The 27,692-nt window shown below is 39.8% G+C and overlaps 1 protein-coding gene and 1 long non-coding RNA gene across 3 annotated transcripts in view; both read left to right on the top strand.

Annotated features, from left to right (window-relative positions):
- Nucleotides 1-281: 281 nt before the first annotated feature.
- LOC116294313 (uncharacterized) overlaps nucleotides 282-27,692 on the top strand; it is a 47,637-nt gene continuing 20,226 nt past the window's right edge. For both annotated transcript variants that reach the window (XM_031701897.2, XM_031701898.2), the window contains exons 1-13: nucleotides 282-636; nucleotides 823-1,035; nucleotides 1,923-2,065; nucleotides 7,791-8,078; nucleotides 8,908-9,239; nucleotides 11,246-11,459; nucleotides 12,012-12,037; nucleotides 12,567-12,740; nucleotides 13,399-13,583; nucleotides 14,058-14,160; nucleotides 14,814-14,990; nucleotides 15,188-15,378; nucleotides 15,852-16,160. In XM_031701897.2, coding sequence (XP_031557757.1) covers nucleotides 524-636; nucleotides 823-1,035; nucleotides 1,923-2,065; nucleotides 7,791-8,078; nucleotides 8,908-9,239; nucleotides 11,246-11,459; nucleotides 12,012-12,037; nucleotides 12,567-12,740; nucleotides 13,399-13,583; nucleotides 14,058-14,160; nucleotides 14,814-14,990; nucleotides 15,188-15,378; nucleotides 15,852-16,160 — 2,468 coding nt within the window. In that variant the 5' untranslated portion in view covers nucleotides 282-523. The remainder of the gene's footprint in view (nucleotides 637-822; nucleotides 1,036-1,922; nucleotides 2,066-7,790; nucleotides 8,079-8,907; nucleotides 9,240-11,245; nucleotides 11,460-12,011; nucleotides 12,038-12,566; nucleotides 12,741-13,398; nucleotides 13,584-14,057; nucleotides 14,161-14,813; nucleotides 14,991-15,187; nucleotides 15,379-15,851; nucleotides 16,161-27,692) is intronic.
- Nucleotides 24,554-27,089, top strand: LOC116294314 (uncharacterized). The gene is made up of 2 exons (XR_004196911.1): nucleotides 24,554-25,032; nucleotides 26,978-27,089. It is a non-coding gene; the product is annotated as an uncharacterized LOC116294314 (long non-coding RNA).

A 27,692-nucleotide genomic window follows, 5' to 3' on the forward strand; every position in this document is an offset into this window, starting at 1 on the left:
AAAAGCTAAACATTCCTTTTTACTATAATTTTCAGTTCATTTAATCATGTTGTTAAAAATTGATTGGCATATTTACATTTTTTTATGGTTGACCAAAAAACTTTTACAGTCATCAAACAAAGACAAATCATTTCACCATCTGCATGATCATTTTAATTTTTAAACAAAGATAGTTGAAATCTAAAATTTTGGACACTAAATATTTATTATTCACGACAGTGGGGCCGTTCAGCTATTTGTGACGTCTCCTGCTGTGATTGGCTTTAAAACAATAGAAACCTTTTTATATAGAATCGTTTCTTATGAGGAACGTTTGGGGAGTGTAGTTCTTGTATTCATTAGTAGACTGCCAGAGGAATAAAATATAATTAACGGTGATTCAAAACCAAGTAGAGGGAAATGATGAATTATTAACGGTAGACTAACTTGTTTAGACGGCCAGGTTTAAGTAAAATTTTCTGAAGAATTGACTGCTCTTTTGATTGTGAACATGCCATGCACTTGAGTATGAACCACTTCCAACATGGACGATATTTATATTAATCTAAATTTTCTGACTGAGTCTGAGAGAGATGCTTTGCAAGATGTTTTAGCTCGAGATGAAGTGTTCAGAAAACAGGAAAAAAAGAGACTAAGGTATGTAAGAAAATATGTATATAAGTTTTATTAAAAATTTAGAGCTTACATTTTATACAGCCAAAGATTAAGTGCTCAACATTTATGTTTGGCGTTTGTTTGGACCACCCGTGTTTCAAAAACAACACTTCTCAAACCTTCCTTTCTTAAATTCAAGCCACCTAATGATTATCTTATTTATTTCAGCGAATTAAAGAAAGAGTTAGACGGTGTAAAAAAGTCTGGAGCTATATCAGATACTTCGGATTCAACAGCTAAAGTTTGTGCAAGGTGTCATGAAAGTTTTGGAGTGCTGTTCAACACTGGTGCTTTTTGCCCAAAATGTAAGGCTAGAGTTTGTAAAAATTGTCGAACTCCTCTGAAGGATTCATGGTTGTGTACTTTGTGTGGGAAAGTCAGGTGAGTATTAGAGTTTTTGCAATGTTTTGTGAAAAAAAAATTCATTTTATTGTGACGACATTAGACAGAACATTAGGTTATCACGAAAACATTTTAAACTTTAGACCAGAACATAAATGTCTTTTTTATCTCAATTATTATATTCAATATATTGCCTAAAAGTTTTCATTTCTTTTACTTACTCAGCAATAATAATTATAATCTTAATTCTAACTTCTAGACCAAGTAAACAAGACTGTTTAAAAGTTCAATCAATATTTAATTAATAATTAATGAGCGAGTTATAAATACCTATAATTAAATTGTACAAACATTCTAGTTTAATCATGAGAGCAAAATTCTTCAATAAAATAAGTTTTTAGTTATGTTTTTAATGACATAATAACATGATATGTCAAAAGTTTTAAATTGGCACAAAGCTTAATACTGCTTAATTTTCCATTCCTGCATTTGGAATTATATTAATTTGAATTAATCATATATATATATAATTACGTAATAAATGCAGTCATAAAGGCATACATTTTTACTTGCCTGTGCAAGAACAATTTTCAAATATCTTAAATAATTGAATGATTATTTATCAAAAAGTTTTAAAATAACAATGAATATCTTCACATTGTGATATTATAGACTAGGAATTTGAACCAACTTGATCTCTCTCTCTTGTATTAATGTTCAGCCATGCACGATACACATTTATAGTGACAAAATCGTTATATGACATTTTATAGCATTATTATTTTGCTTAAAGAAATTTTAATATTTTCAGCACTTATAAATAAAGAAGTGGTGAAAGCACTAAAAAAAATGACGTTGCGATGGTAAAGCTTGAGACTTTATTTCTATGTTCTATTAAATCCTTTGGCTTTTTCCCCATAATTCAGGGATGTGAAAGCTAAGTCTGGAGCATGGTTTTACGAACAGGCAAGGACAAAGGGTGAGGCACGGACACTATTTGGTACATCATTGATTAGAGCCTCTTTGAAGAGAGGAAAAGCCTCGACTAAGAGTAAAGACGGCATTGCAGGTAAGCAATCTAAATTTCTAATATACTTCCTTATACAATGCTTTTATTGGGTGGTAGATCAGCACCATATGGTAGGGGTGGTGAGGGGGGGGGGGGTTATTACTATTCCCTTCTTCCCCTTTTCACAAATAAGATTAAAAGTCCTTTTTGAAAATCATCAAAAGATAAAGTAGTTTACTCAATAAAGATGAACCCAACAAAAATGACCGCTCGCCAACAGGATTGGCTTCATAGCTCAGTTGGTAGAGCATCGCACCGGCATCGCAGAGGTCATGGGTTCGATTCCTGTTTAAGCTTGAAATCATTTTTTCAAGTCTTTCTTTACAGTGTTCACTTAGATCGCTCATTCACTGTGATGATCAACACATCTATCATTATTTCACCACAGTTCTACCCATTCAATATTCACACTCAATAAAGATTAGTATGTGTAATAGGACTCCATGCTGTCCAATTAAGAAATAATTGGACGAGGAAAATTCCGAGGACTGACAAAATTGGATAAGGCCGTAGGCCGAGTCCAATTTGGCAGTCAGAGGAATTTTTCGAGTCTAATTATTTCTTGATGCATGGGGAGCATGAAATCCCCGCCCACCCGCCCCGGCCACCCTCCGCGACACCCCACCCCTCCACCCCCTACACCCCGAACACACCCCCCCAGCTGGGTCCCACAAACGCCCCGCCCCCCAAGCCCACCCCTCCGCCCTACCCCCCTACCACCCCCCCCACCGACCCCCCACCCACCCCCAACCACCGACCCCCCCGCCGATCCCCCCCCCCCCACCACACGCGGACCAAATCACCCGCCCGACCGCGCCCCCCCCATACCCGAAAGTTTCCTCCCTGTTCCGCGTTGTCCGTGTGCCTCCCTTCGGACCCCGCACGAAAGCGACGCACCCCGCCCACACTCCCTCCACCGACCCACCCCGCCTACGCCCCCCCACACTCCCGCCACTCCTCCCCCCAACAACCCCCACGACGCTTGTCCCCCGCCCCCCCCCCGCACACCGCCGACTCCCCCCGCCCACCTCCGGAACCGCACTCCCCCCCACCCCCACCCCCCCCTTCCCCACCACCCCCAAACCCACCCCCCCGACCCCCCCCCCCCCCTCACTTCCCCCCCCCACCCCTCAACCCCCCACCCCCGCCCCCACCCCTTCCCGCCCTTCCCCCCGCCCCCCGCGCGAGGCACCCGACTGCCCGGCGCCCCGCCCCCACACCCCACCCCACCACCCACAGCCGCCCCACCCCCCCGCCCCCACCTCAAAACCTACCTCCCCACCCACTCCTCTGCGCCGGCTAAACGCCTCCCCCCCCCCCCGCCCCTAACAGCCGCGCCAGCCCCTCGCCGCAACCCGCGGCCGCGGCAGCTGCGAGTGGCCACACCCCGCAGCGCGCCCGGCGCGCGCCGCACCCCCCCGCGCACCCCCCCCGCCACAACCCGGCGCGCCCTCCCCACACCGCCCAGCTCACCCACCACAAGCCCCCCCAACGCCACCCGCCCCCAACAGCGACTACCGTGCCGCCTGCTCCCCCAGCCCCCCGCGCGCCACCCCCCCCCCCTCCCCCCCCCAAAGACGGCCCCGCTAACTCCCGCCCCCATCACACCGCCACGCCCCCCCGACCCCGCCGCCCCCCCCTCCACCCGGCCCCAAACGACCCTCTACGCCAGGCCCGCACACCTCCGGCCCGCCCACCAGCGCCCCCACCCCTCGCCTCCGACCCGGCCACTACGGCGTGCCCGAGTTCCCGGCCCCCCCCCCCACCACATCCCCCCCACCCCCCACACACCGCCCCTCCCCCACCCCCACCCCTCGCCTCCCCCTCCCCTATCCGGCCGCTCGGCAGACCAGCCCCCTGCAACCCCCAACCCCCCCTCTAGAACACCCCCACCCACCCTCGCTTGCCGACCGCCCTGCCCCCGCGACAGGCCCCGGCCCGTCCCCCCGCCGCCCCCCCGCCTCAAACCTCCCCCCCGCAGCGCCCCCCCTCACCGTCGGCTCCAAGCCCCCCCCCCCTTTGCCCTGCCCCACTCCCACCCCCCCCGCTCCCCTGTCCGCCGGCCGCCTCCCCACGACCCTCCCCGCACGCCTCCAAGGCGCTCGCCCCCCCCACCCATCCCCCCACCTACCACCCCTATCCTCCCACGCCACGGGCGTACGCCCCTCCGGCGACCACTCCGGACGCTCTCCCCCCCTACCCACCCCCGCCTCCCACCCGGCTACCCTACCCGTTTCCCCTGCCCTCCCCCCCACCCGCCCAAGCCACCTACTACCCCCTCCAACGACCACAGGCCTCCCCCCCCCCCTCCCCCAGTTCGGCGCCTATCCCGCTCCGGCTACCTCTCCCCCCTGCCTCCCCCCCGCCCCGCCCTCAAGCCCTCCCGCTCCGATCCTCCCCCACGCCCCCCCGCGCGCGCACGCCCCTCCCTTCCCCCCGTCCGCCACCCGCCCACCGCGCCTCCTAACCCGCCTTCCCACCCCCTCCGACACACCACCCCATCCGCCCGCGCCCACCGCCCTCTGCCTGCTGCCCGCGCCACCCGCATCACCTACCTCTTTGCTCCCCCCCCCCTGCCCCCCCTCCCCCCCCCCCCTCGCGGCACCTCACCCCCCTCACCCGCCCAACCGCCACCCCCATCCTCCCAAGTCCGCTCCCCCCCCGCACGCGGGCCCCTACCACCCCCTCCCGCCCCCAACCCCCCGCAAAGCCCGCTCCTCACCCCCCCCTCCCCAACCCCCCCCCACCCGAGCCCACGTCCCCCTCGCCAGACCAGACCGCTTTTCACCGTCACGCCCCACCGCCCCCCGCCCGCTGCCCACCCCTCCCGCGCCCCCTCCGCCCCTCCCCCCCCACCCACCATAGCCGCCCGCCTGGCCAGCCCTCCACCCCCCCACGCGGACCCCCCCGCGAGCACCCTCGCCCCCGGCCCGCCATCTCCCCCACACCCCCACCCGAGCGCCCGCCCCAACCCCACCCGGCCACGACGCCACCCCACACTCCCTCCCCCTCCTCAGCCGTAAGACCTACGCCCGGCCAACCGCCCCAACCGGCTTCAGGACCGCGCCCGCCCGCCCTCTGCCCAGACCCCACGCCCACCCTCCCCACCCTCTCCTCCACCACGACCACGCCGCCCTGTCCCCACGCCCCGCCCGGCCCCCCCTCTAAGGCCTCCGTCCTCGACACTCTCTGGCCCGCCAATTACCCGATCGCCCCACCCCGGAGCGAACCACGCGCCTCCCCGCCCCAAACCCCACCCACCACCACCCCCCCTCCAGCCCCCCCCGCCCCCAGCCCCTGCCCCCCCCGCTCGCGAACAGCCACGCCCCCTCGTCATGCGGAGAAGCACCGACTCACGTCCCCCCCCCCCTGCTCGCGCCGCTGCCCCGCCCCTCCGCACCCCCAGCTACCCCCACCCAACCCTCCCCTCACCCCCCCCCTTCCGCCCCCACCCCCGCCTCCCGCCACCGCGCGCCATCCGAGCCGGCGCCCAGGCCACCTCCCCACCTCCGGGCCCCCCCCCCCCCACCGCCCGCCACAGCCGCGCCCTCCCTTCACCAGCATCCCGACCACCCGCGCCGCCCGCATTACCTATTAATTATATAGCTGCCTAATTAATCCCATATAAACAAGACCTGTCCAATTAAGAAAATAATTGGACAGTTACCTATATGGGATTAATGAGAAGCTGTTTCTAGATATTTAATTAGACTAAACAAAAAATAAGTGTGTTTCCTGTTGCATGAGAAAAAGAATTGGGTTCGGTAGGTCGGATTTTTCTTTTACTAATACAACAGTGGAAATGAGCTTACTGGGAGCCCTGTGGTGCATTTGGGAATGAAAAAAATATTAGGGTCGGCAAAAATCGGCAAGAAAATTAGGGTCGGTCCACAACAGGAAACACACTTTTTTTTGGCCTATATATATACTTCTAGCCTTTAGACCAAGTCCATTTGTTAAGAAAATAAGAGTGACAAGTGGGACATTCCATGACATGTCATAAGTGAATATCATGTCTGCTTTATCCCACATCATTGAAAATACCTAGTTAAGGCATGTATTGAGAAAATACTGCAATGCCTGATGTGAAGCACTCTGAATGGGCAAGTGCAAAGAAGCAGTATTTTCTATCTTTGACTGCAGTCCAGTATCCTGGCTTTTAGGCTATCCACATGTACGCATGGAATAACAGATTGCTGAACAATAAAATAAATTGTGAACGATGACATTTGGAAAAGTAAATTGGAAAAAAAGTTATTCTACCATGCTTAAAGCCAGTCCAGATTGAGAAAAACACTTAACTGTGCTTTTGACCTTGAAAACAGACCTCAGCCTAGTGTACCATGTCCTCTGCCCAATATATTAAATACCCAAGGCACAGTTTTTCCCTAGCCCTAGTAAATGAGACCTCTTTATATTAATTCTGAAACTTGAATCTCCTGGGAATCGAGGAAACAATTTAATCTAATGGAGGTTTGAGAGGTAAAATAGGAAACCAGTGTTAATTCATGGTTTTGTGGTCAAAACTTACTAAAAAATTTATTTTAATTTATTATTGATTCCTATATCTAATTATGACTCACTGAACGTTACCAAACAACCCAATGCCATGCTAATGAATTAATTTTAACTGCCTTAAATTAGGTTTTTTTGACATTAGCAACACACTAGTTTTGTTGTTTCTTGATCTTGCAATCCTGACTTGAATAAAATCAAATCTAAGGGGCACTTGAATGAGAACGGATAAAAACTGGAAATGACTCTAAACTTGATTAAACTTATCTATATGGCCCCAATAGTTGCCAAGTCTAAAAATATTGATGAGTGTCAAGGGTGATATATTTATGAAACAAATATCCCAAGTTTATTCTGCCAAATGGCTCATTTTCTCAGTGGGAAAATATCAATTTAAGTGGGACATAAGTTCTGATTTTACCCAGTCATTTTTTTTAAATATATATATTTTGTCTCTGATAATCGTTTCAATTTTTTACCTTTTAATGTATTATTGTGGTGAATCAATTGAAGTAAGAATTAATTATTTTACAATAACTTACAAATTTCTCACAAGCTGATCAATCGGTTATTTTTTGTCATCAATAAGAGGACAGACAGATAAAGCTGAGTGTATGCTCTTTCCGTTGGTTGTTTTGATCACTAAAAATTAGAAGTTTTTATCGTTTTTGTTAATGTAAAAAACAAATCGGCCACATCCACACTACTTTGACAATGTGATGTCGCAATTTATTGTCAATAAGCTTACAGACACATAAAAAACTGATGTCAATTTGTTAAATGCGGAACAGCACAACCATAAACCTTGCACAACATTGGACTCCAAAATGCTAATGTCCTATGTTTTATGTTGCTATTTCTCAGTCTATGATGAGGGGAGAGGATTTTAATTTTTATAATGTTAAGCATGAGAAAGTTTTACAAGAAAATTTTTTGAATGAATTTAGAAAAATAACTTTCTAGCTTGGGCATAATGTTTTCCCATTTCGGACCTCATGTCATTCCCTAGAGTATAAATTCTTTGTTTAGTAGTTGTTAAAACTGAGAATCTTATTCTCAAGATAAATCTTATGAGAATGAGAATATTATTCTCATTTTATGGCCCAAAATGAGAAAGCATTATTCCCAAGCAAAAAAGATTTGAGATATATTCTCATGTCTGTAATCAGTGAGGTGCTATGATTAAGGGTGTATGTACTGCTGATTTCAGATGAGCCCCCAGCACCGCCCGTGATTGGCTTAAACCCAGAAAGCCATGAGAAACTTCATCGACCAATCCCAGTCCACATGTCAGCCATTCGTGAAACTGAAGCTAATGACTCCTCGTACCATACAGCAGAATCAGCCGATGACAACGAGACTCATGAAGTAAACAAGAACTACATCAAACCATATGCGAAGGCTGTGCCTGTTAAAAGGGATAGCCATAAAGATGAGAGCCCTGCAGAAACATCTTCTGGATCTTCGACCCCAACGTATGTCCACGAAACTTCTAAAGGTTTGTGAGTTTTAATGTTGTATTGTAGCAAGCTATATTATTTTTAAGTCTTAAGGCTGCGTTCATAATGTATGGCAGGGTGAGGGGGGGGTGGGGGGGGAGGGCAAGTGAAAATTTGAAATATCCAGAATAATTCTTAACACCCCCCCTTAAAGTCATGCAAAAAAATACAATCCCCCAAAGCAAGGCTTGTAGATTCTTCCAACAATTGTGCATCCCCCCCATTTTTCTGATAAAAATTTGCCCATCCCCCCCTTTTTCCTACCAAAATTTTCCTGATCGCCCCTCACTTTCACCTGCCCCCCCCCCCTCTGCCATACATTATGAACGCAACCTAAGTGTAAAAATTAACATTATGAATTTAGAGCACGCCCGTGCACTTTCTATTTTGTCATTCGTATCAGAAATAAAGGACTTCTCTAATTTGTACTTTATGAAAGAAATAAAAAAACTTGCTTGCTTTGTTGTGTGCAGTCATAAAGGACCATGAAGCATTTGTGGACTTTCGTGCTTCCCCTAACACATCTCTCATGCTCTGCCAATTTTCACGACCTTTGAATACAACTGCACACAGCACGCTTGCGCGTTTTATGTTTCTTAATGAGAGTTTCTTTTCCAATTCCTTCTTTTCCTTTTCCTTCCATCCTTTCTTCCCTCCTTCCTCTCTTTCTTTCTCTTTTTCCTTTCCTTCTGCCAGATACTACTATACATGTTTACATATAGGGTTTATGCCACTACAGCACATCTGGTTTTCTCACTCACTCACTAAATCTTTAGACTTAGGAAATCCATTTACTGATTTTGCTAAATCTTCTATTTTGCTATTTAGGAAGCGACACGATACATAACGATTCGTTCCAAAACGAGCGAGAAAAAGCGGAGGACGATTACTATGACGACGACGAAGAAGAAGAAAAACCCGTTTTTGATTACCTCAACGAAGACGAACATTCTCCTCAGAAAGAACAGAATAACCAAGGGCAACATGATGGAGATGGTGATGAGAAAAGCTTAGATGATTCCGACGAATATAAATCAATAGCAAGTCAGGGGTCGGGTCAGGGATACCATTATAATAGTGGTAGTCGGGATCATTATCCGTTACCAGGAATGAAAGATGAGTATTCGCCACCACAAAGAGGTTCGACGGCTTATTCACAGGTACTGTCTGTCTGTCTGTCTGTATGCATGTCTTTCTACCTGTATAACTATCTGTCTGCCTAACTGTCTGACTGTTTGTTGGTTTGTTACAAATCAATAGACGTTAAAAAATGCGGCCTCTTTGACGAAGCGTCTTAAGCCTTGTCCATACTTATGCGTTTTCGAAACTCTCCGTTTTCGTCTCACGGTAGCGTCACTTTATAGCGTATTGTCTCGTTCACACTAGAACAGTTAAAAACGCAAAGACAAGCGGAAATAATACAATAATGACCTTTAGATCGGGTTTACCGCTATAAACTGCTAGGGATCAGGCCCAGACACACGTCTGAAACCTGTACACGCAGAAAAAGCATCAATGAAATTCAATATGGCGGCTCTTCCAGCAACAACTTCCTAAATGTAGAAAGTTTGACGGAAAACGCCTGACGTCGAACTGCTGTTTAATTGATGTTTGCTGTACTTAGAAAGAACGTCGTGCCAAAGTTCTCTATTATTATCATCTGCGCGTGCGCGTGCGAGAAACAGACGCGCTGGTCATACATGTAATAGTTTACGGTCCATGTTACTTGTGCGCATGTCAAACTGAAGTTAAAGTGTTCAAAATTCATCCCACATGGCGTAATGACAACGTAGAGACCTCCGTTTCTCAGGAACTTGTACAAATTCGCTGGTCATAGCAAGGGGTTAATCATCTACGGACTAGGGGCCGACTAACCTCTCCCTTAGGCTTCGGCCGAGCTTCCTGATCAGTGAATGGATAGCGGTGTCGGGGCCGAAATCTCCGGCATAGCCGTAAATGCTTCGCGCTGCCATACTGCGCTTCAGCTTTAGGTCTGGAGGTATGGTCCTTATTTCTTCAATGTAAAGAAAAAATTAATAAAGCATTTTTCCAAGCAGCACAACTTTTAAATAGATAACTTTCGAAAGGACTAAAAGTTATTATAGATGAACTGCTTCAACAGCCCTAAAATTATGAATGTAATAACCGGGCTTTCAGGCTAAGCGCCCTTCATCAGGGTACAATGTTTGGAGCGACGTTTAACGCCACCTATTTCAAAAAACGTCATCGCCTAAGGTGATAGGCAATAGACGATAGGCCATGAGCAATAGGTGATAGGTCGTTTCAAGATCCAAGAATAGCAGGAATGACTTGTGTTTCTTCTTCTTACTATCGTTAAGGACTTGGACCTTAGCGTTGAGACTGATTCAATGTTCTTTGTATTCAACGAAACCATTTCCATGTTGGAATGACCTATCGCCTATTGCCTTTGGCGATGACAACGTTTTTTTTTTTTTTTGGGATAGGTATATACGTATACAAATAAAGTACGCGCGCAAGGCCAAAGCGCGCAGACAATAGGTAATAATACAAAAGCAAGAAAGAAAGGAAAGAAAAGGAAGGAAAAGAAAGAAAGAAAGTTGTACCTATAAAATGTTGGATGAAGTGGTAGTGTGTGGGAGTGAAAGTGGGGCAAATTGCGAATCTGTATTTATAACTGAAATATGGAAAAAATATTATTGTCGTTGTTCAGTGACAAGATACAGTTTTAATACTGTTAAACACTTTCTTAATTCGATAACAATAGACGCAATAATACAGGCATTAAGGGTGTGAATTGTGTTTCAACAAGCGCACTTTCTTTGTCGGGGGGAAATTTGCGAGCTCCAGGCCAACCCGGAGCTCGGATATTTTTTTCTGAGAAACATTTGCTTGATGAATCACAATTCACATATTTAATAACGTACCAAGCAACAAAACACCTTAATACAGCAATATTCCCCTTCACAGTTTCCTGCGCCATCTTGAAAGGTAGCCGTGCCTTTGCATCGAAGAGAGACGAACGGTGAGCTTGCAATGATGTGAATAATTGTCCAAGGTGTTAGAAAAGGCTACTTTCAAGATGATGCATTGAACTGTGAAAGGGACTATTGGTTAAGCCATGATTAATAGAGGTTAACTATGGTTAAGCATATTCTTATTTTGTTATCTTATTCATTATTCACAGGATAGTTTGAGTGTTAGCAAAGAATGGACTTTAAGCACGGAATCAAACGCAGAATCAGTAGACTCATTTCGAACGGCAGAGGTCCAAACGCCCTCTGAGACCACGTCCCATTCAGACTTCAATACACCGACGCAGTCACTACCAAGTGATAACGAATCCGACTTTATTGATGCTCGAGACACGGCGCATGTACCCCCAGAAAACGAGGATCATTGTGAGTTGTTGAATGTTTTATTCGTCATTCTTTGCGTGGCCAATTGTCGCCTAGTTTTTCCCCATTCTTACTTAATATCGGTCAAAGTTTCACTGAATTTTTCGTAAATATTATAACGTCTTACAGTAATCAAATCCTTTGCGCTGTTTATTGGCGCCTAAGTTTTCTCCAGTGTTACTTGATATCGGTCAAAGTTTCACTGAATGTTTCGTAAGTTTTAAAACGTCCAGTTATAATCACTTCTTTGCGCGCTCCATTGTCGCCTAGTTTTCCTCATTGTTACTTAATAACCTTCTTGATTTGAGAGTTTTTTCCCTCGCTCTCCAGTTTTTCAGTCTCTTTTCACAAATTTAGTTTGGAAAATATTTATCAATAATTATTAAAGTGAAAATGGAGAGAAACAACTTATTGGATATTATCAAAAAAGTGGAAATGTTTGGTAATTTTGTTTGTTTGAGTATCTACTTCTATCGCTAATTCCCTAATTTTTTCTGTTTTTTTGTTTTTGTTTTTTGTTTTTTGTTTTTGTTTTTTGTTTTTGTCCATTTTCAGATGATGGTTACACTCTAGAAGAAACTGTGAGTATCTTGTTTAAGAGGGTTTATTTTCTCACCGCTTCGCGTCGTAGGACAACCTTTCGATCCAATCCATTTTGAAAGTTTTTAGATGGCTTGAAAGGTTTCATTTCCGCGTTTTCGGTTAGGAAAAGCTTTTGATCCATCTTATCGCAAAGACTTTTCGATAGGGCTTTTTTGGGGCATCGGAAAGAGCTCTTGAGCGATTTCCACGATTTACCTGGAAACCGGAAATTGCGATTGGAAAACAAATGGTATGTGTCAATCCGATCGGAAAGTTCCAGAAAACTCGGTCTTCCGATTGAGGTAATCCACTTTTCCCGCTCTTTCCCGGTTCTTCCGGTAGACGCGTGTACCATCTGTCGGAAGTCAAATTTTCCCGCTCTTTTTTTACCATTACCAAACTGAAATTTTCAACCAGATGGATTGGTTTAAAAGGTAAATACCCTTTAGACTAGATCCCCTTGCGAGCGCAGAATAAATACGCCCGGTAATGTATAAATGGTTAATGTTTTATTTAAATATATTCCAGTACACTGGTGGGGGAAAAGTAGTCCCGCCCGAGATAGTAACGACTGCAGTAGATGATAATATACCTGGATATAAAAACAATGAAAACGATGAACCTGTCGAAGATATCGATCAAGCTTTTGCTGAGTATGGAGTAGATGTTAATAACCGAAGTCTGTCTGATCGTTTTGATATGGTAAGAAGTAAGAATTATCTTAGAACAGACCTCTACCTTGGGTGTAATGTTTTCCCATTTCAGACCACGTGTCATTCTCTTGAGAATAAGATTCTTTGTTTGAACTTGAGCCATATTTTTGTGTCTTCTTGTGCAACCTTTAAAGAAAGAAATAATACTCAAGGGAATGACAATTGGTCTGTAATATAGAACTCTACCTCAGGCGTCATATCTTCTTATTTAAAACCACGTGTCAATTCTTAAACAAGTTCTTCGTTTGAGTAGTATCCATATTCATGTGTCTTCTCATGCACAACCATTAAACAAAGAAACGACACTCAAGGGAATGACACGATTCCTTGTTCGAGTTGTATCCATATTCATGTGTCTTTTCATGTGCAACCTAGCACAAACCTTAAAGGAAGAAATGATACTTTAGGGAATGACACGTGGCGTGAGATAGGAGTACATTACGCCCAAGGTAAAGAGGCGTAGACGTATTTTTTTGCTGATAGTCTTGTATATTCTATCTAGCTTCGGTAATGGGTATGGGGTCACATTAATAAAGGGTGTATATCCGCCCGGTAGGGATGCTGAGGTAAAAGTATCGGGAATGCTCGTCGTATCCGCTAAATAGAGGTATTGTTTTATTCTAATATTTTGCTCGTTTACTCTCCAGGGAAGTCGTGAAAGTATCGTGAGTTACTACAGCGAGGCAGGCGAAGGTCACTATGGTAACATCCCAATCACTGGGGAAGTACAGTTTGGACTCAAGTATAACTACAGGGTTGGCAAGTTAGAGGTTCAGGTTCACCGCGCGAAAGACATAGCACCGGTTGACACCAAGAAAAACCGATCAGACCCGTGAGTGAATACAAACTTATTAGAGAGTTTTAGATTGACTTTTTTTTCTCCCCGCAAACGGCAAACGTGACCACGTTTTCATAGTTTTCCTGTATTTTACTTTACCTTTTACAAACCTTCTCACCAAGCGCAAATACTCTTTTGTTTTTCTACTACTTGGACTTTTTTGCGATTCTTTTTCAGTAATTTAAAAGAATTTTTTACTGGTAAACTGACGTTTCAAGTTTGCCGTGAACGTAAATCTAAAACTCTCTATTTTTGAAGGGGAGTGGCGTTACTACTACTCCACCGTGGATTGCGAAATAGCTGTGATTAGAGAAGGCTTTTCTTTGCGTTGAACATTGACGCTGAGGGAGGGTGGAGTTCGTAAGAGATGGGAAAGATAGAAGTAATTTAAAGATGATTGGCAAAAAATAATGATAGCAAACAGAAAAATCTTATAAGAGTATAATTTTGTGAAAATATATTTTTTAGGTACGTGAAGGCCTACCTGTTGCCTGACAAGACCAAGGGAGGAAAACGTAAAACCAAAGTGAAAAAGAACACATTGAATCCAGAATTCGACGAGATACTATCTGTAAGAAAAACACCGTTAACAATAATGACCAACTTTATTTATAGTAAGTGATAAGAAGGAAAAAACCTGGGAAAAAACTATTTACTGTCGTTTTGAACGTTAGTCTTTCGTCGGAGTAAAAAAAGAACTTTTTTAACGGTGTTTATGTTTCCTTCTTATTCACTTGTTGTATTAAACACATCCACACAGCCCCAATTAGTAACCACTAGTCCTTCTTATTCACTTGTTGTATTCAACACACCAACACAGCCCCAACTAGTAATCACTAGTCCTTCTTATTCACTTGTTGTATTAAACACACCAAAGCAGTCCAAACTAGTAATCACTAGTCCTTCTTATTCACTTGTTGTATTAAACACATCCACACAGCCCCAATTAGTAACCATTAGGGAGCTTTCATTTATTATTGCATGGGGGATGGGGGGGGGGGGGGGCAAAATTGCTAGGGGAGTTAAGTCATTATGAGAAAGTGGTTGGGGGGGGGGGGGGTTATCACATATTGAGGGGGCTTGAAAACTGTTGCGTGGTGATGAAAGGGGTGTTATGCAATTGTTTCCTCCACCTTGGAGGAAGGGTTGGGTTATGTTTGTAAAACTTATCAAGTAATTTTCTGTGATAGAACTCTTGAATTTGATTGGTTGATTTTTTCCCAGTTTAAGACAAGTTTCGATGAAATGCTGACACGTTCTCTTTGGTTGTGTGTCTGGAATCACGATCGTTTTGGACACAATGATTTCCTTGGAGAGGTCCTGCTTCCTATGGCGTCGTACGATGAGTCTGGGTTCTCCTGGGAAGACCCTTCTCCTCAATGGTATCCTCTACGAGAAAGGGTAGGTAGTGCGACTCTGTCAGGGGTGTTTTCGCCACTTCGCGTAACAAAGCCTGTTACAGCGACCAGAACATTTATGTATAAACCCTTTTACAGCGACCAGAAAATTTATATATAAACCCTTTTACAGCGACCAAAACATTTATATGTAGACCCTTTTACAGCGACCAGAACATTTTTATATAAACCTTTTTACAGCGACCAGAACATTCTCTAATGGAATACAGCGGCGAGTTAGTCATTGCACTAATGTACGTACCTCAAGAAAGAATCAAACCAAAGAAAGGAAAAAAGAAAAAGGAAGGAGGAGAACTACACGTTCAAATCAAGGAAGGACACAACCTCAAAGCTAAAGATGCTAATGGATTTTCTGATCCTTTCTGCAAGATGTAAGTGCTAAAGTATGCGCCGAATACACCGTTTTCTCAAGGTTGCGTGCGCATCCAACTTGACGTCCACAAGATTGAAAAACGCAAATTCAGTAAAACTGAGAAACCAGTTTTATATTTAAAGTGCAAATGAACCCTTCGACAATACTTTCAGTACTGATTCTACATGAAGTAAATAGTTGAATGGTAAAATATTTCTTGATTTGAGTGATGCGTCTCTAAGTTATGAAGGTTTATACTTCCAATGAATATGCTTATAAGTATGACGTCTTTTAAGGCTTAATTAAGTATAAAAAATTGAACTGGTTCATAGAAACAGTATTTAAAAAGCATCATTATTTTACTCTATTAGCTATTTTAAATTTGTATTTTCAAAATGGCCAGCATTTAATATTACTAGTTACAACAAAAACACTCATATACCTTACCTGACGTCACCATCTCACGTTAAGCTGACCATTTTTTTAAACCAGATATCTACTACCAGACAAGAGCAGAAAGACAAAACGGAAAACCCAGACGATCAAAAAGAACGTGAACCCCAAATGGAACATCTCCTTCGTTTACGAACACCTTACATTGGAAGACCTTATGGACCGCTCCTTGGAGGTAACAGTGTGGGACTGGGATAGAGGAACGAGTAATGATTTCTTGGGAGGACTGCGTTTGGGAATGGGTGCTAAGACGGAGACATGGGATGACGCGGAGGGCGAAGAGATCGCGGCGTGGCAGAAGATGTTGGATAATCATAATGAATGGAACGAAAGCACTATTGCACTAAGGTCCAGTATGCACAGTCGTTAATTTTACTCACTGTTAAAAGTTAACTAAATCCATTGGGTAACCGAGAAATAACCAAGAAATAACCGAGGGATAACCGAGGGGCACCCGAGGGATAATCGAAGATCTTCCCGAAGGATAATCGAATTCAGTATCCCTAAAAAAACTAAATGATAACAAAGAGATAAGGAACAAAAGTGACGAACACCCGAATATTATACGTAAGATAAACGAGGGGTTGCCGAAGTATTCGGAAGGGATAACGAAAAGGCATTTGAATAACACTCAAATTATTTAACCGAAAGCCGAACTGTTTTGCGAGCTTAGCAACTTGCTTCTAAAATTTGCGGTATCTTTATGAGACAATTTAAGACACTTAATAAGTGTCAGAAACTGTATCAATGGCGAAAATTTAAATCTGAATGCACATAGCATCATCCACTTTCGTGTCCATTCATTCATATCAAAATTGTCGCCGAGTTTTGCATCGTATTTGCGCATGCTTACAGAGCATGCGCACTGTAATCAAGAAAAATTTCTCATTGCTTATGTCTATTGAACAATCTTATGTTCTTTGAGACTGATTGCGCTATCTTGCGAATTCTGCTCTTTCGAGAACGCGTTTTCTATCGATTCATACTTTGAAATTTAAAGAAAAATGAGAAGAATATTCTTTAATACACTAAATATTTTGCATGTTATTCTCAGTAACTGAAGATAATACTTTATTAATGCATGCTCTCGTGATAGGCACACACGTTAAAAGAGCGCGCAAACGATCACTACAAGTGTCGATATAATAGGACTCGCCACTAAAGTTTAAAGCTGCACTATAATCTCTGTAACTTAAACGGAAAAAGTCAGGCCAGTTTTCAATAAGAAAAGAAAGCTCAATTTTCTCTTCATCTTTGTGCAAAAATATGAGCTTCGAGAGAGTTTCTTTTTCAAGTGGCTGAAAATCTCATTAATTTAATAATAATTAATAATTAGTTAATAATCCATCTGGATACTAAAAAACTGCTAACACATACATACACATAACATAATTCTAAAAAACAATCTACTGCTATAATTTACTTAGGATAATCTTCAATCTATTGATTATATTTAAATATCTAATAATTTAGAAGTATTGTTATTCTATTAATAATAATTAATGAATGGTAATATTATAGTAATATTGTACTTGCTTAAAAATTGTGTCCAATTGCACGAATATTTACATTACATATTTACACTTGGGTTTTTTTCTAAATTTTTGTATTTACCATAGAAAATAATGTGTTGTAAGATAGTTTGTTAAATAATAGGTTTTGTTCTTAACTTTTAAGTTAAGACTTGCTTTATTTGTTTACATTAAGCTTATAGTCCCTTTCACAGTTCCCTGCGCCATCTTGTAAGGTAGCCGTGCCTTTACTTCGAAGCTCACCATTCGTCTTGCTTCAATGCAAAGGCACAGCGACCTGTCGAGATGGAGCAGGGAACTTTGATGGGGACTATGACTATTGCAATCGTGTTACATATATTTAACTTAGGAAAATATTTGAAGAAAGTATATGTTTTTGTATTTTTTTCTTCTTTTTGGTTTAGATTAATCTCAGTAATATTTATTTCTTTTGTTCAGTTTTCAATTTTTGCACTAATTTGTTTGCTTGCATATTGTATTTGTTAATTGTAAGAAATAAATAAAGTTCAATTCGTTAGTTTGGTTTTAGCATTTTAGTTTTTTGCGGTTTTTTAAAAAAATCAAAAAGAAAAAAATTAAATTCAAAAATAAAAGAAAATCTAAAAGTAAAGAGAAAAATAAACAAAATAAATTTAAATAAGATCTGCCTTAATAGCTTTTTATTCCATTTTTTAAGAATTTCATTGAATGATCTTTATTTTTAAAAAATATTTAAAAAGTTAAGATAAATTACTTGTAAAAAAACGCCTCTATAAAATATTCAACAAAAAAATATTTTACCTGATAATTAATAGTCAAGAAAGAGAATATTTTTTCAATTTTTTAAATCAAGAAAATTAACTAATGTAAAAGAGAAATTTAATTTTAACTTTGCATGTTTTATTGTATTAATAAAAGTTCAAAGAATTAACTATTTGCATGACTAAAACAATGGTATCTCGAAGATATTAGTTGTTAGAGCTACCCTGTAAATTTGAGAATAAATTAAGTTTATGTATGTATATGTATAGTATGTAATGATACTGTACACTTTATGATTTAGAACACATGTATTAGTTTTAGTAAATATTTAAGAATTATGATTATTTCCACTTTTCCTTTAGATAAAGTTATTGCTCGAATTAATTGCATCTATCTTGTTGCATGAATGTGATAATTACTAGTTTAACACAATTAATATACATTTAATAGCATGTTTAACCTTTTTTTACATTGATGACAACTCTTTTATCATTCAAGAATTGCTTCTAGTTGCTCATAATTAGAAAGATATTTCCATATAAGACATAATTATACAATCCAATATCATTCTCTTCACCTGATTTAAAAAAATAACTTATTGACTTAAGATATCTACAATTCTTTGCAAAACGAGTTCATTTTTAAAAGCATGAATTATGATAACTCTGGTATCTTATAAATTATAAATTATTGGAACTTTAGATATAGAAAATTAAATTTAAAAGGTATGTATTCTCGACTTTCACATCCCCATAATGCCTTGCGTTTGGGGGGGGGGGGGGGTAACCATCAAAAAACTGTCCCAAATTGAAAGGTTTCTTAATTGAATTTATACTATATACCTGCTTTTATCTGTACAATACTGATTATCAGTTTATTCCAAGTTATTTTTGCGTGTACAGATCATGAAGAGTTTTGGTCTTACAGAAAATGTATTGACTTACGAAAAAATGTTTATAATTTACCTTAAACGTCTTCAAGCTTCTATCTTTTTCTGTTTTTTACTTCTTCATTTTATTTTTGAATACCAAACAAGGTATTGTCAACATTGTCTGATCAGCCTTCAGCAAAATAAGTGGGTTTTTACCCTCTGGTTACCCCCCAAAGACGCAAAGGATTATGGGAATGTGAAAGTCGAGAATTGAACAAAATGCATGGAATCAGATTTGAAGTTAAAGGGCCACTTGGACGAAAATCGTTCCAAAATTAAAACTCTTTCATTCGAGCTGGAACTTTGCTGAAATAATCTTGAACACATTTGGAACCACTCACTGAAATATCTTTCTAATATTCGAAAGGGAAGGGCCAAAATTTTACGATTTATTTTCGTCCGCCATTAATTTCTTTGTGTCACGGCCAACGAGTCATTATGTACAGCAGTTTTACGCTGTGACGTCATTTACTCAACACCGTCATGTTAGCGTCGTTTTGACCATACATTTCTTGTTAAATCACCTGAAGTTTATTTGATGTTTTAAACGCGTTATCGTGAAAAGAATCTCTAAACAGACTTTTTTTAAACCTTTGATACCTCTTCAAATATAATGGAAACTCCTTTGGACGCTCGCTTTGTCAATCCTGAAGAGTTAGAACCATAAGTTATAATGTATGAAGATGAAGCCGAACTAGAAGAAGAAGAATTGCTTGGGAAGAGGTTTTCATAAAAATTCCTTACGTTCATTTCATTATTTGTATTTGCTACATACTGTCCATGATATAAAGATCTTAAATTTGAAGTTTCAATGTAATCTAATAGTGATTGATGTTATGAATTCTGCGTTGTGATATAAAGATTTGTGACAATATACTTAGATCTATGTGCCGAATAATTTAAAATGTGAGCTCGTAATTCTCCTAGCTGGTTTACTACAGGACGGTTATTATTTGCTTCAAAATGTTTATTATGCATTGAATAGGTACAAACATACGATTATCTAATATTATCTTTGTAAAAGAACATGTCAAAGCACAGGTAGCCCAAGCTTGGTTTCTGTGGTGTCCTGTTATAAGGAAATGTATGGGGAATCATCAAAAATTTCAATAAAATCATCAAAACGTGAAATAAAGCCTCGAAATTTTACCTAATCATTGAGAAATAGCACTTCTTTCGCTCTGCGTGGTTATTTTTTGAATTCAGCCCGTTTTAAGGATTTTTCCCCCCACCAGTAAGAAATAAGAGAAGGTTGGAAACTCGGGATCCAAAAGCGAGCCATCACGAGTCTTTGAAACCTCGTACGTCTTCGAATTTTCTTTCCAGCGCCAAATTTTAGTCATGACTCTTTTCTCACATCCCTATAGAACCTAGAAAGTCGCATTAGAGATTAGTCTTCGCGTCTTTAAGCCATGAAATTTGCCTGTATTCACATACTACCTCGCTTGTTCTGACCCGTACTTGGAGCTCACTGTACACCAGTTCAACGGATTTCTTTCGGCAACCGACCCGAGGTCACGCCGGAAGTCTTCGTATCGTAAATGCGGATTCGATTTGGATATCGTATTTCTTCGAAATTATGGTGAGTGTATTTTTTAACGGCCTAAGATACAAAAGTATTTAACTTATGATTTCGAAAATTATGTTGAGTGTATTTTTTAACGGCATAAGATACGAAAGTATTTAACTTATAATTTCGAAAATTATGGTGAGTGTATTTTTTAACAGCCTAAGATACAAAAGTATTTAACTTATAATTTCGAAGAAATACGATATCCAAATCGAATCCGCATTTACGATACGAAGACTTCCGGCGTGACCTCGGGTCGGTTGCCGAAAGAAATCCGTTGAACTGGTGTACAGTGAGCTCCAAGTACGGGTCAGAACAAGCGAGGTAGTATGTGAATACAGGCAAATTTCATGGCTTAAAGACGCGAAGACTAATCTCTAATGCGACTTTCTCGGTTCTATAGGGATGTGAGAAAAGAGTCATGACTAAAATTTGGCGCTGGAAAGAAAATTCGAAGGCGTACGAGGTTTCAAAGACTCGTGATGGCTCGCTTTTGGATCCCGAGTTTCCAACCTTCTCTTATTTCTTACTGGTGGGGGAAAAAATCCTTAAAACGGGCTGAATTCAAAAAATAACCACGCAGAGCGAAAGAAGTGCTATTTCTCAATGATTAGGTAAAATTTCGAGGCTTTATTTCACGTTTTGATGATTTAATTGAAATTTTTGATGATTCCCCATACATTTCCTTATAACAGGACACCACAGAAACCAAGCTTGGGCTACCTGTGGTCAAAGGTTTCTTATTTATTACTCGCGTGACAGCGGCGTCTGTCACTCAGCTCGTAGATTTTTCTTTCATTGTGTCGGATGTCTCGCGGACCCAAATTGTGGGGTTGCTCTTTGCCCTTGTATGTAAATATACCTTGAAAAGTTGTTATCCTTAAAATGATTCGAATAAATCCCGAATATCTCAGTCACTTCGCGCGATGGAACCGCTAGAATCTCGTCCATGCGTCCTACTTTGTTGTGATTCTTGGCGTGCCGAGATGTATTGAAATTTTCGAATTATGATCGACAGTATTATTGAAAGTAAAAAATTTCAGCGCCTAGACATTGTTTGGTCATATAGTAGTTAGGAAACCGAATAAAACATTATATATTTTCTGAATAAACCAAATAAACCGAGTTTTACGAACATGGCACATACATTACCCACCAATGTTTTGGTTTGGGTTGAGTAAATGACGTCATAAGTACTCGTGCCAGTCTTCTTGAGCCGAATTCTGTGAGTCAAAGAAATTAATGGCGGACGAAAATAAATCGTAAAATTTTGGCCCTTTCCTTTCGAATATTAGAAAGATATTCCAGTGGGTGGTTCTTAATGTATTCAAGATTATTTCAGCAAAGTTCCAGCTCCAATGAAAGAGTTTTAAATTTGGAACGATTTTCGTCCAAGTGGCCCTTTAAATATAAACAAAATATATATATATCATTTGAATCATTGAATGATATCTTGAAACTAACTGAAATAAATGGAAGCTTAATCTGATAAGGTATGTATTGTATCTCTACTAAAAGAGCATGACTTAATTTCTTTTTAAAAAATTACATAATTTTAAAACATTGACAACTCCTTATTCAAAGTTAAATATAACCCATCTTTTAAACGAGAATCAAATTTGTTAAATGTCCCTGCACCCCACCCTCCGTGGGGATTGGTATGTACGTTTTTCCACTCGGTGTAGAAGGAGCCGGAATAAACCAGGTAAGACTTTAACATTGATTTTTCTTGTGCAATATTTTATGTGACGTCATAGCCGCCATGTTGGCTGACATCCAAGTCAACCAACATGACGGCCATGTCTTTTGTCCTAGTGCTTTGTTTCTTCTGTATTGCAGCCAACGTGCGGGCCACGTATTTTCTCATTTATTCACAAGCATTTTCATTGTAGTAATGTTTAATATTTGTTAGGAGTATTAGGTAGTTTGATAGGTAACTCTTCCCTTGTGGAATGGTGGGTAATTTTAGCCAAGATGGCGTCTTTTGACCAATTTCAGTACTGAGACAATAAGTAATGCTAGATCTATGAGAGCTTTGATAGGCTATAAAGTATGTTTATAAATATCATAGGCTCTACATAATAATGGTCGCCATTTTGGATGACATCATAGAAGCGAACGGAGTATGTTCTGTTCGATTCCTCCAACATGGCGGCTGTTAAACTAAGTTAGACTTCCAAAAGACGCCACTCATGAAACTCGCGCGTGTCAAGATCAAGACAGATTTTATATTACGACATCGCCATGTACGTGGCTAGATGATATTGCTGTTAATACATAAAAGGTTTTTTTACTAAATGTGGCTACTCTTGAAACTGATATGCCTCTAGCTTTAGGGCTTATTTTGGAATTCCCTTCAAATGACATTGACTTAAGTTTTCCTATATATGCGAAGGTTTTTGTACCAGACTAGCTTTGAAATTGATATATATGTCTGTAATTTTAAGTCTTCTCTTCACAAGTATCTTCTAGCTAAGTGATATTGATGGATGGTTAGCATTCCTAAGGGAGTCAAAAGACAAAAACATGGCGGCCATTTTGGTGCCGTTAACAATGGATGCTAATGAGAAATCTTTCATTAAATGGATGACGCAACGTGCAATCGAAGAATATCGCGTCTCATTATTCGGGGTTCCTGTGGAACGGCCCGAGTCATAAAATGCAAGCGCTGCCGTTTTTCTTCTTAGTCGCCAAATCTGCAATTGATCACTAATGCGCATGCGTCATAGTTTCACAAGATTCTGGCTAAATGACATTGTTGCCTGTACTACCCTATAAATGTCACTAGTAGATATAAATTGTCCATAGCTTTCAATCTGATAAGTCTGAGTTTTCTAAACGTCTTTGCATGTCCTGTTGCTTTTGATGCTTACCCCGCCTCCTTAATCGGATCGATAGGGGGAAAAGGCTACTGAGGAGAGTAGCTCTTATTCGACTGATATATAACCTTGGAGTTTTAGTAAACAAGTAATTTAAGCGATTATACAAGGATAAGGCAGTCGAGTCAATGATATAATTTTTGACTTTTTTTGTTAAATTTTTAATTTAACAATGATTAAGCAAGAAATCTCAGAAAATAATATAATAATAAGTCATCGTAAACTAGTGACTAGTATTTTAATTATCGTTATTGTTATTTGAATATTTAAAAAAATTCAAACTAGGTGAGTTGCTCGTTAAACAATTAAGGGGTGCAATCTTTATTTAAGGAAGAGCCACGTACGGGGAGTGGTGCTTGTAAAATATAAATGTATTGTGTTTTGATTGACACTTTATCATACAAGAGACATTGAGCCGACTTTTATGACGACCCTCGAAGCGAAATATAATGCTGATGTAAGTTTGCCTCGGTTCTAAATCCTTGACTAGTCATATGATTTATTGGAATAGTCGTTGTATTACCAACATCCAAAGCATCTGTTTTTTCCCAAGGTCGTAAAGAGAAAATCGTTTTACTGAAGTGGTCGTCATCTCTAGGTTTTAAATTAATGCCACTGTAAAACTGAAAAAAAAAAACACGAGTACAAAAAGAAAATGAATAGAATATACGATAATTTTGATTTTTTTTTAAAAAGCAAAACAAAAAAAAAAAAAAAGCAAACTAATAATTACTTAAACATGCAAACAAAACACCCGAAAACTTTAGAAAACGAACAAACAAATAATGAATTATCAAGCAACATAAAAACAAACAATGTCGAAAAAGGCTCCAAATATTTTTTTTAATTATTCAAATATTATTGGATTCGGCTTGCCGCCCAGTCATCAAAAAACTTTAATTTATTATAATTATCCTCAAAAAGAGACAACGTTAGAAATAAAGGTTTTCTGTTATAGCATAATATGAATATCAAAGGTCATAAACATTCCACAAAATAGTGGAATATTCACGAAGAATCGCTTCAAAATATATTAAAAGCAAACAATATATCGGTGATCAAACGAAATTACCGATAGAATACGCTTTGGTCTGTGAAGAATCGCTCAAAAATATTGCAATTGTCACTAAAACACGTAATTTTTGAGATTCATGTGAATACCAAGACAACAAATTGCATCTTTTAAGAATTAAGTTACGTTTTTATTAGTATATTATCAAGAAAATACGTTTCTTTCAAAATAAACAGGTATCTATAGCAACCAAGGAGTCCCGAAACAATGGTATTAGACGTCGAGTTCTAATTGGTTAAAAAAAACCAGCCCCCCAACAGAACAAGAACTCATTTGAATTCAGATAAAGAGTCCGAAAATCAATAACTTATTTCCGAAATATAAAATTCTAAACTGCAAACGAAGGTCTTGGTATTCGACTGATCTTTTTATTATTTGTTTGATTCGCTTAATAAGCTCAAACAAAATATATTCATTAATTATTGATTGGAAGGAAAATTTGAGTCACTAGTCGCTAGTTTCTGCTGCGATGGAACATTTCTCCCGTTTCCTACCGTAAGTATTATCTATAGATTTATTGTTTTGTTACTGCAGAAAATCAAGCCCAAAAATGATATCTTTAGCGTAGTAAAAATAGGACGGAAGTTTCGTTATGTTGAATCTTGCTTTGCAAGGCTTTACAGTCCAAGAAATTCTGCTCGTTTTCTACATTAAGCGAGTTTACAATGTTTGTTTTGTGCCTACTTCACATAGGATAAAGCTTTAAATTCAAATTTATATCTATCTAATGGGATGGTTTCCGGTTTTCACAGGTTTCTGTAGTATAGATTCGGTTATCAAAACATTTAACAGAAAAATACGTAAAACGAAAATTAGATGGCGAAAAAACGCTATCGAAAAGGAAAAAAAAGACAAATTAGAATGGCTTTGGAAATGCAAATGATATGGCTTCATTAGCTGGAAAAATATTAAAAATCGGTCATTTTGGCGTCTGTGAATTAATTTTTGTTATATAATTTAAACTAACTTCTCAAAATTTTCCAGCTGTTTTTGAGCAAGAATACCCAACGCAAAAAATAAATATTCAAACAGGTACTGTAACGCAAAAGAAAAATTATTTTTAATAGAAAAAAGCGATAATGGAAAGTATTGAATAAATGTCGATTCTCAAATTTACCAAACTTGAAGGATTTGAAGGGCCAAAATTTAATATTCGTTGATTCGTTCGATGATTGGTGACAATTCTCGTCAAGATACTTCAAAATTTAATTTTTATTGATGTATTCCTTTTGAAAACGTTTAAGAAGATTTTCAAATGTCTAAAATTGAAGATTAATAATGGTCAAGGTTATTTGGAATTCGAGAAAACAGTCTTAATAGTTACTTTTATTATTGAATAAGTGAAGGGAAAAACCTGCTGAATTCGTTTAATTTTTTGAACAATTTTTATCTAAACATTTTTTTTTTAAAACATCCTTTCCCAATTCCTTTTTTAACGAAAAAACTTTACTCTTATTTGATTTTCATAATTCGAAAAGCTATATAAGTATTTATTAATGAACTTGTAATAAATACGGATTATAATACTTATAAATAATAATAACAATCGTCTACCTCTATAAGATGTTTATCGTATATTTATAATAATATAATATTAAGTAAAAAACTATATATATATATATATCCATAGTTCATCTATCAATTAACAACAACAGATTGTTAAATCTTGAGAAGTTGTCCTGCAGCGGCAACAACAACGGATTAGAAAGTTACGTGTTATTTCTTTTATTTCATGACAAGAAGAACTTCAAAAATAAATAAATAAATAAGCACAAACAACGCAACAACAACAAACAAATAAAACGACAACTATTTTAAGTTCTTTATGTTAGGTTAGTTAATATAAGTATTTAAACAGTGAAGATATCGATTTTTATGTAATATCAGTGCTTTTACTAGTGTTCCACAACAATTTTCTTATTAATATCCGAAGTTAACAATTAACAACATATCAACAATTATTATTATTATTATTGTCATAAGACGTAACACTGTTTATTTGTACTTTTAATGAAAAATATCAATAAACATAAGTTCGTTAGATCTCAGCCAGCATCCTCTGATATAAATAAATATTAATATTATTCACAATTTTTCAATAATTAGAAATCAACGAGAAAAATTCTAGATCCTCTAATAATTTCTTTGATATTACACTAGATATTTTTTATTTAAAAAAAAAAAACATATCAAACTTGGCAAATTAAAAAACAAAACAACATTGTAGTGTTGGCACAAAGTGGGAAAATCATGTGGTACACCATTTCATTCATAATAAGCGTATTTTGGCAACTCACATATCTGCTTCATACGTGAAGACGAGTATCATCATCTTTTTCAGTAGAAACTCAAACGTAAACACGAATAATTGGCGCCTTTTTTCTGTTCCATGAGCATATGTGATGACAATAACCATTGGCTAAAAGCGTTTTTTCTTTAGGAACGCTGTCGGGGGCAAGGGTGAGCCGCCTCTGTTGAAAGCAATCATGTCGTGAAGCGTCCGTAGCGTGGCCGATGCTCAAGCCGTCAAATAATAAACCTTTTGATTAGAATAGTTTTTGTTTTGTAGACTTTCTTAGGAATTCTTAGGGGCTTTAGAAATATAAGTATGAAGAAGACCAAATATAAGACAAAAGTTGAAGCTCCAGATGGCAGAAACTTGCATTTCCATGTGTGAGTTAGCCATGCCCAGACTTAGATGTGCTAGATGTGCCCTGACTTTGATCAGCCCAGAGGTTGTTTCAGGGTTCTATCTGTAAGTTAGCCATGCCCTGACTTAGACCAGCCCAGAGGTTGTTTCAGGGTTCTATCTGTAAGTTAGCCATTTCCCGACTTAGATCAGCCCAGAGGTTGTTTCAGGGTTCTATCTGTGAGTTAGCCACGCCCTGACGTAGATCGCATGCACTGGAGTTTTAAGAGTCGTCCATTAGTAATAATATGTGCGGTAAATACTTTCTTCTTTTTACTTATCACTAGGAAACGCATTGCGCACGCAACGCACATAATAAGGAAGTCTTGAGATTAATAAGTCTATGGACAAGAAGTCTGCCTTCTTGCTTCTTAAAAGCCAACACTTTTAATCATAGATTACTGAAGGATTTCAAATTACAGTCTGGTATACGATATGTGTTTTTTTGGCGTGCTTTTTCGGGTTT

Source organism: Actinia tenebrosa, unplaced genomic scaffold (genome assembly GCF_029948245.1).
Source record: "Actinia tenebrosa isolate PJP-AT-01 unplaced genomic scaffold, QUT_ActTen_1.0 PGA_scaffold5__44_contigs__length_20552954, whole genome shotgun sequence".
NCBI lineage: Eukaryota > Metazoa > Cnidaria > Anthozoa > Actiniaria > Actiniidae > Actinia > Actinia tenebrosa.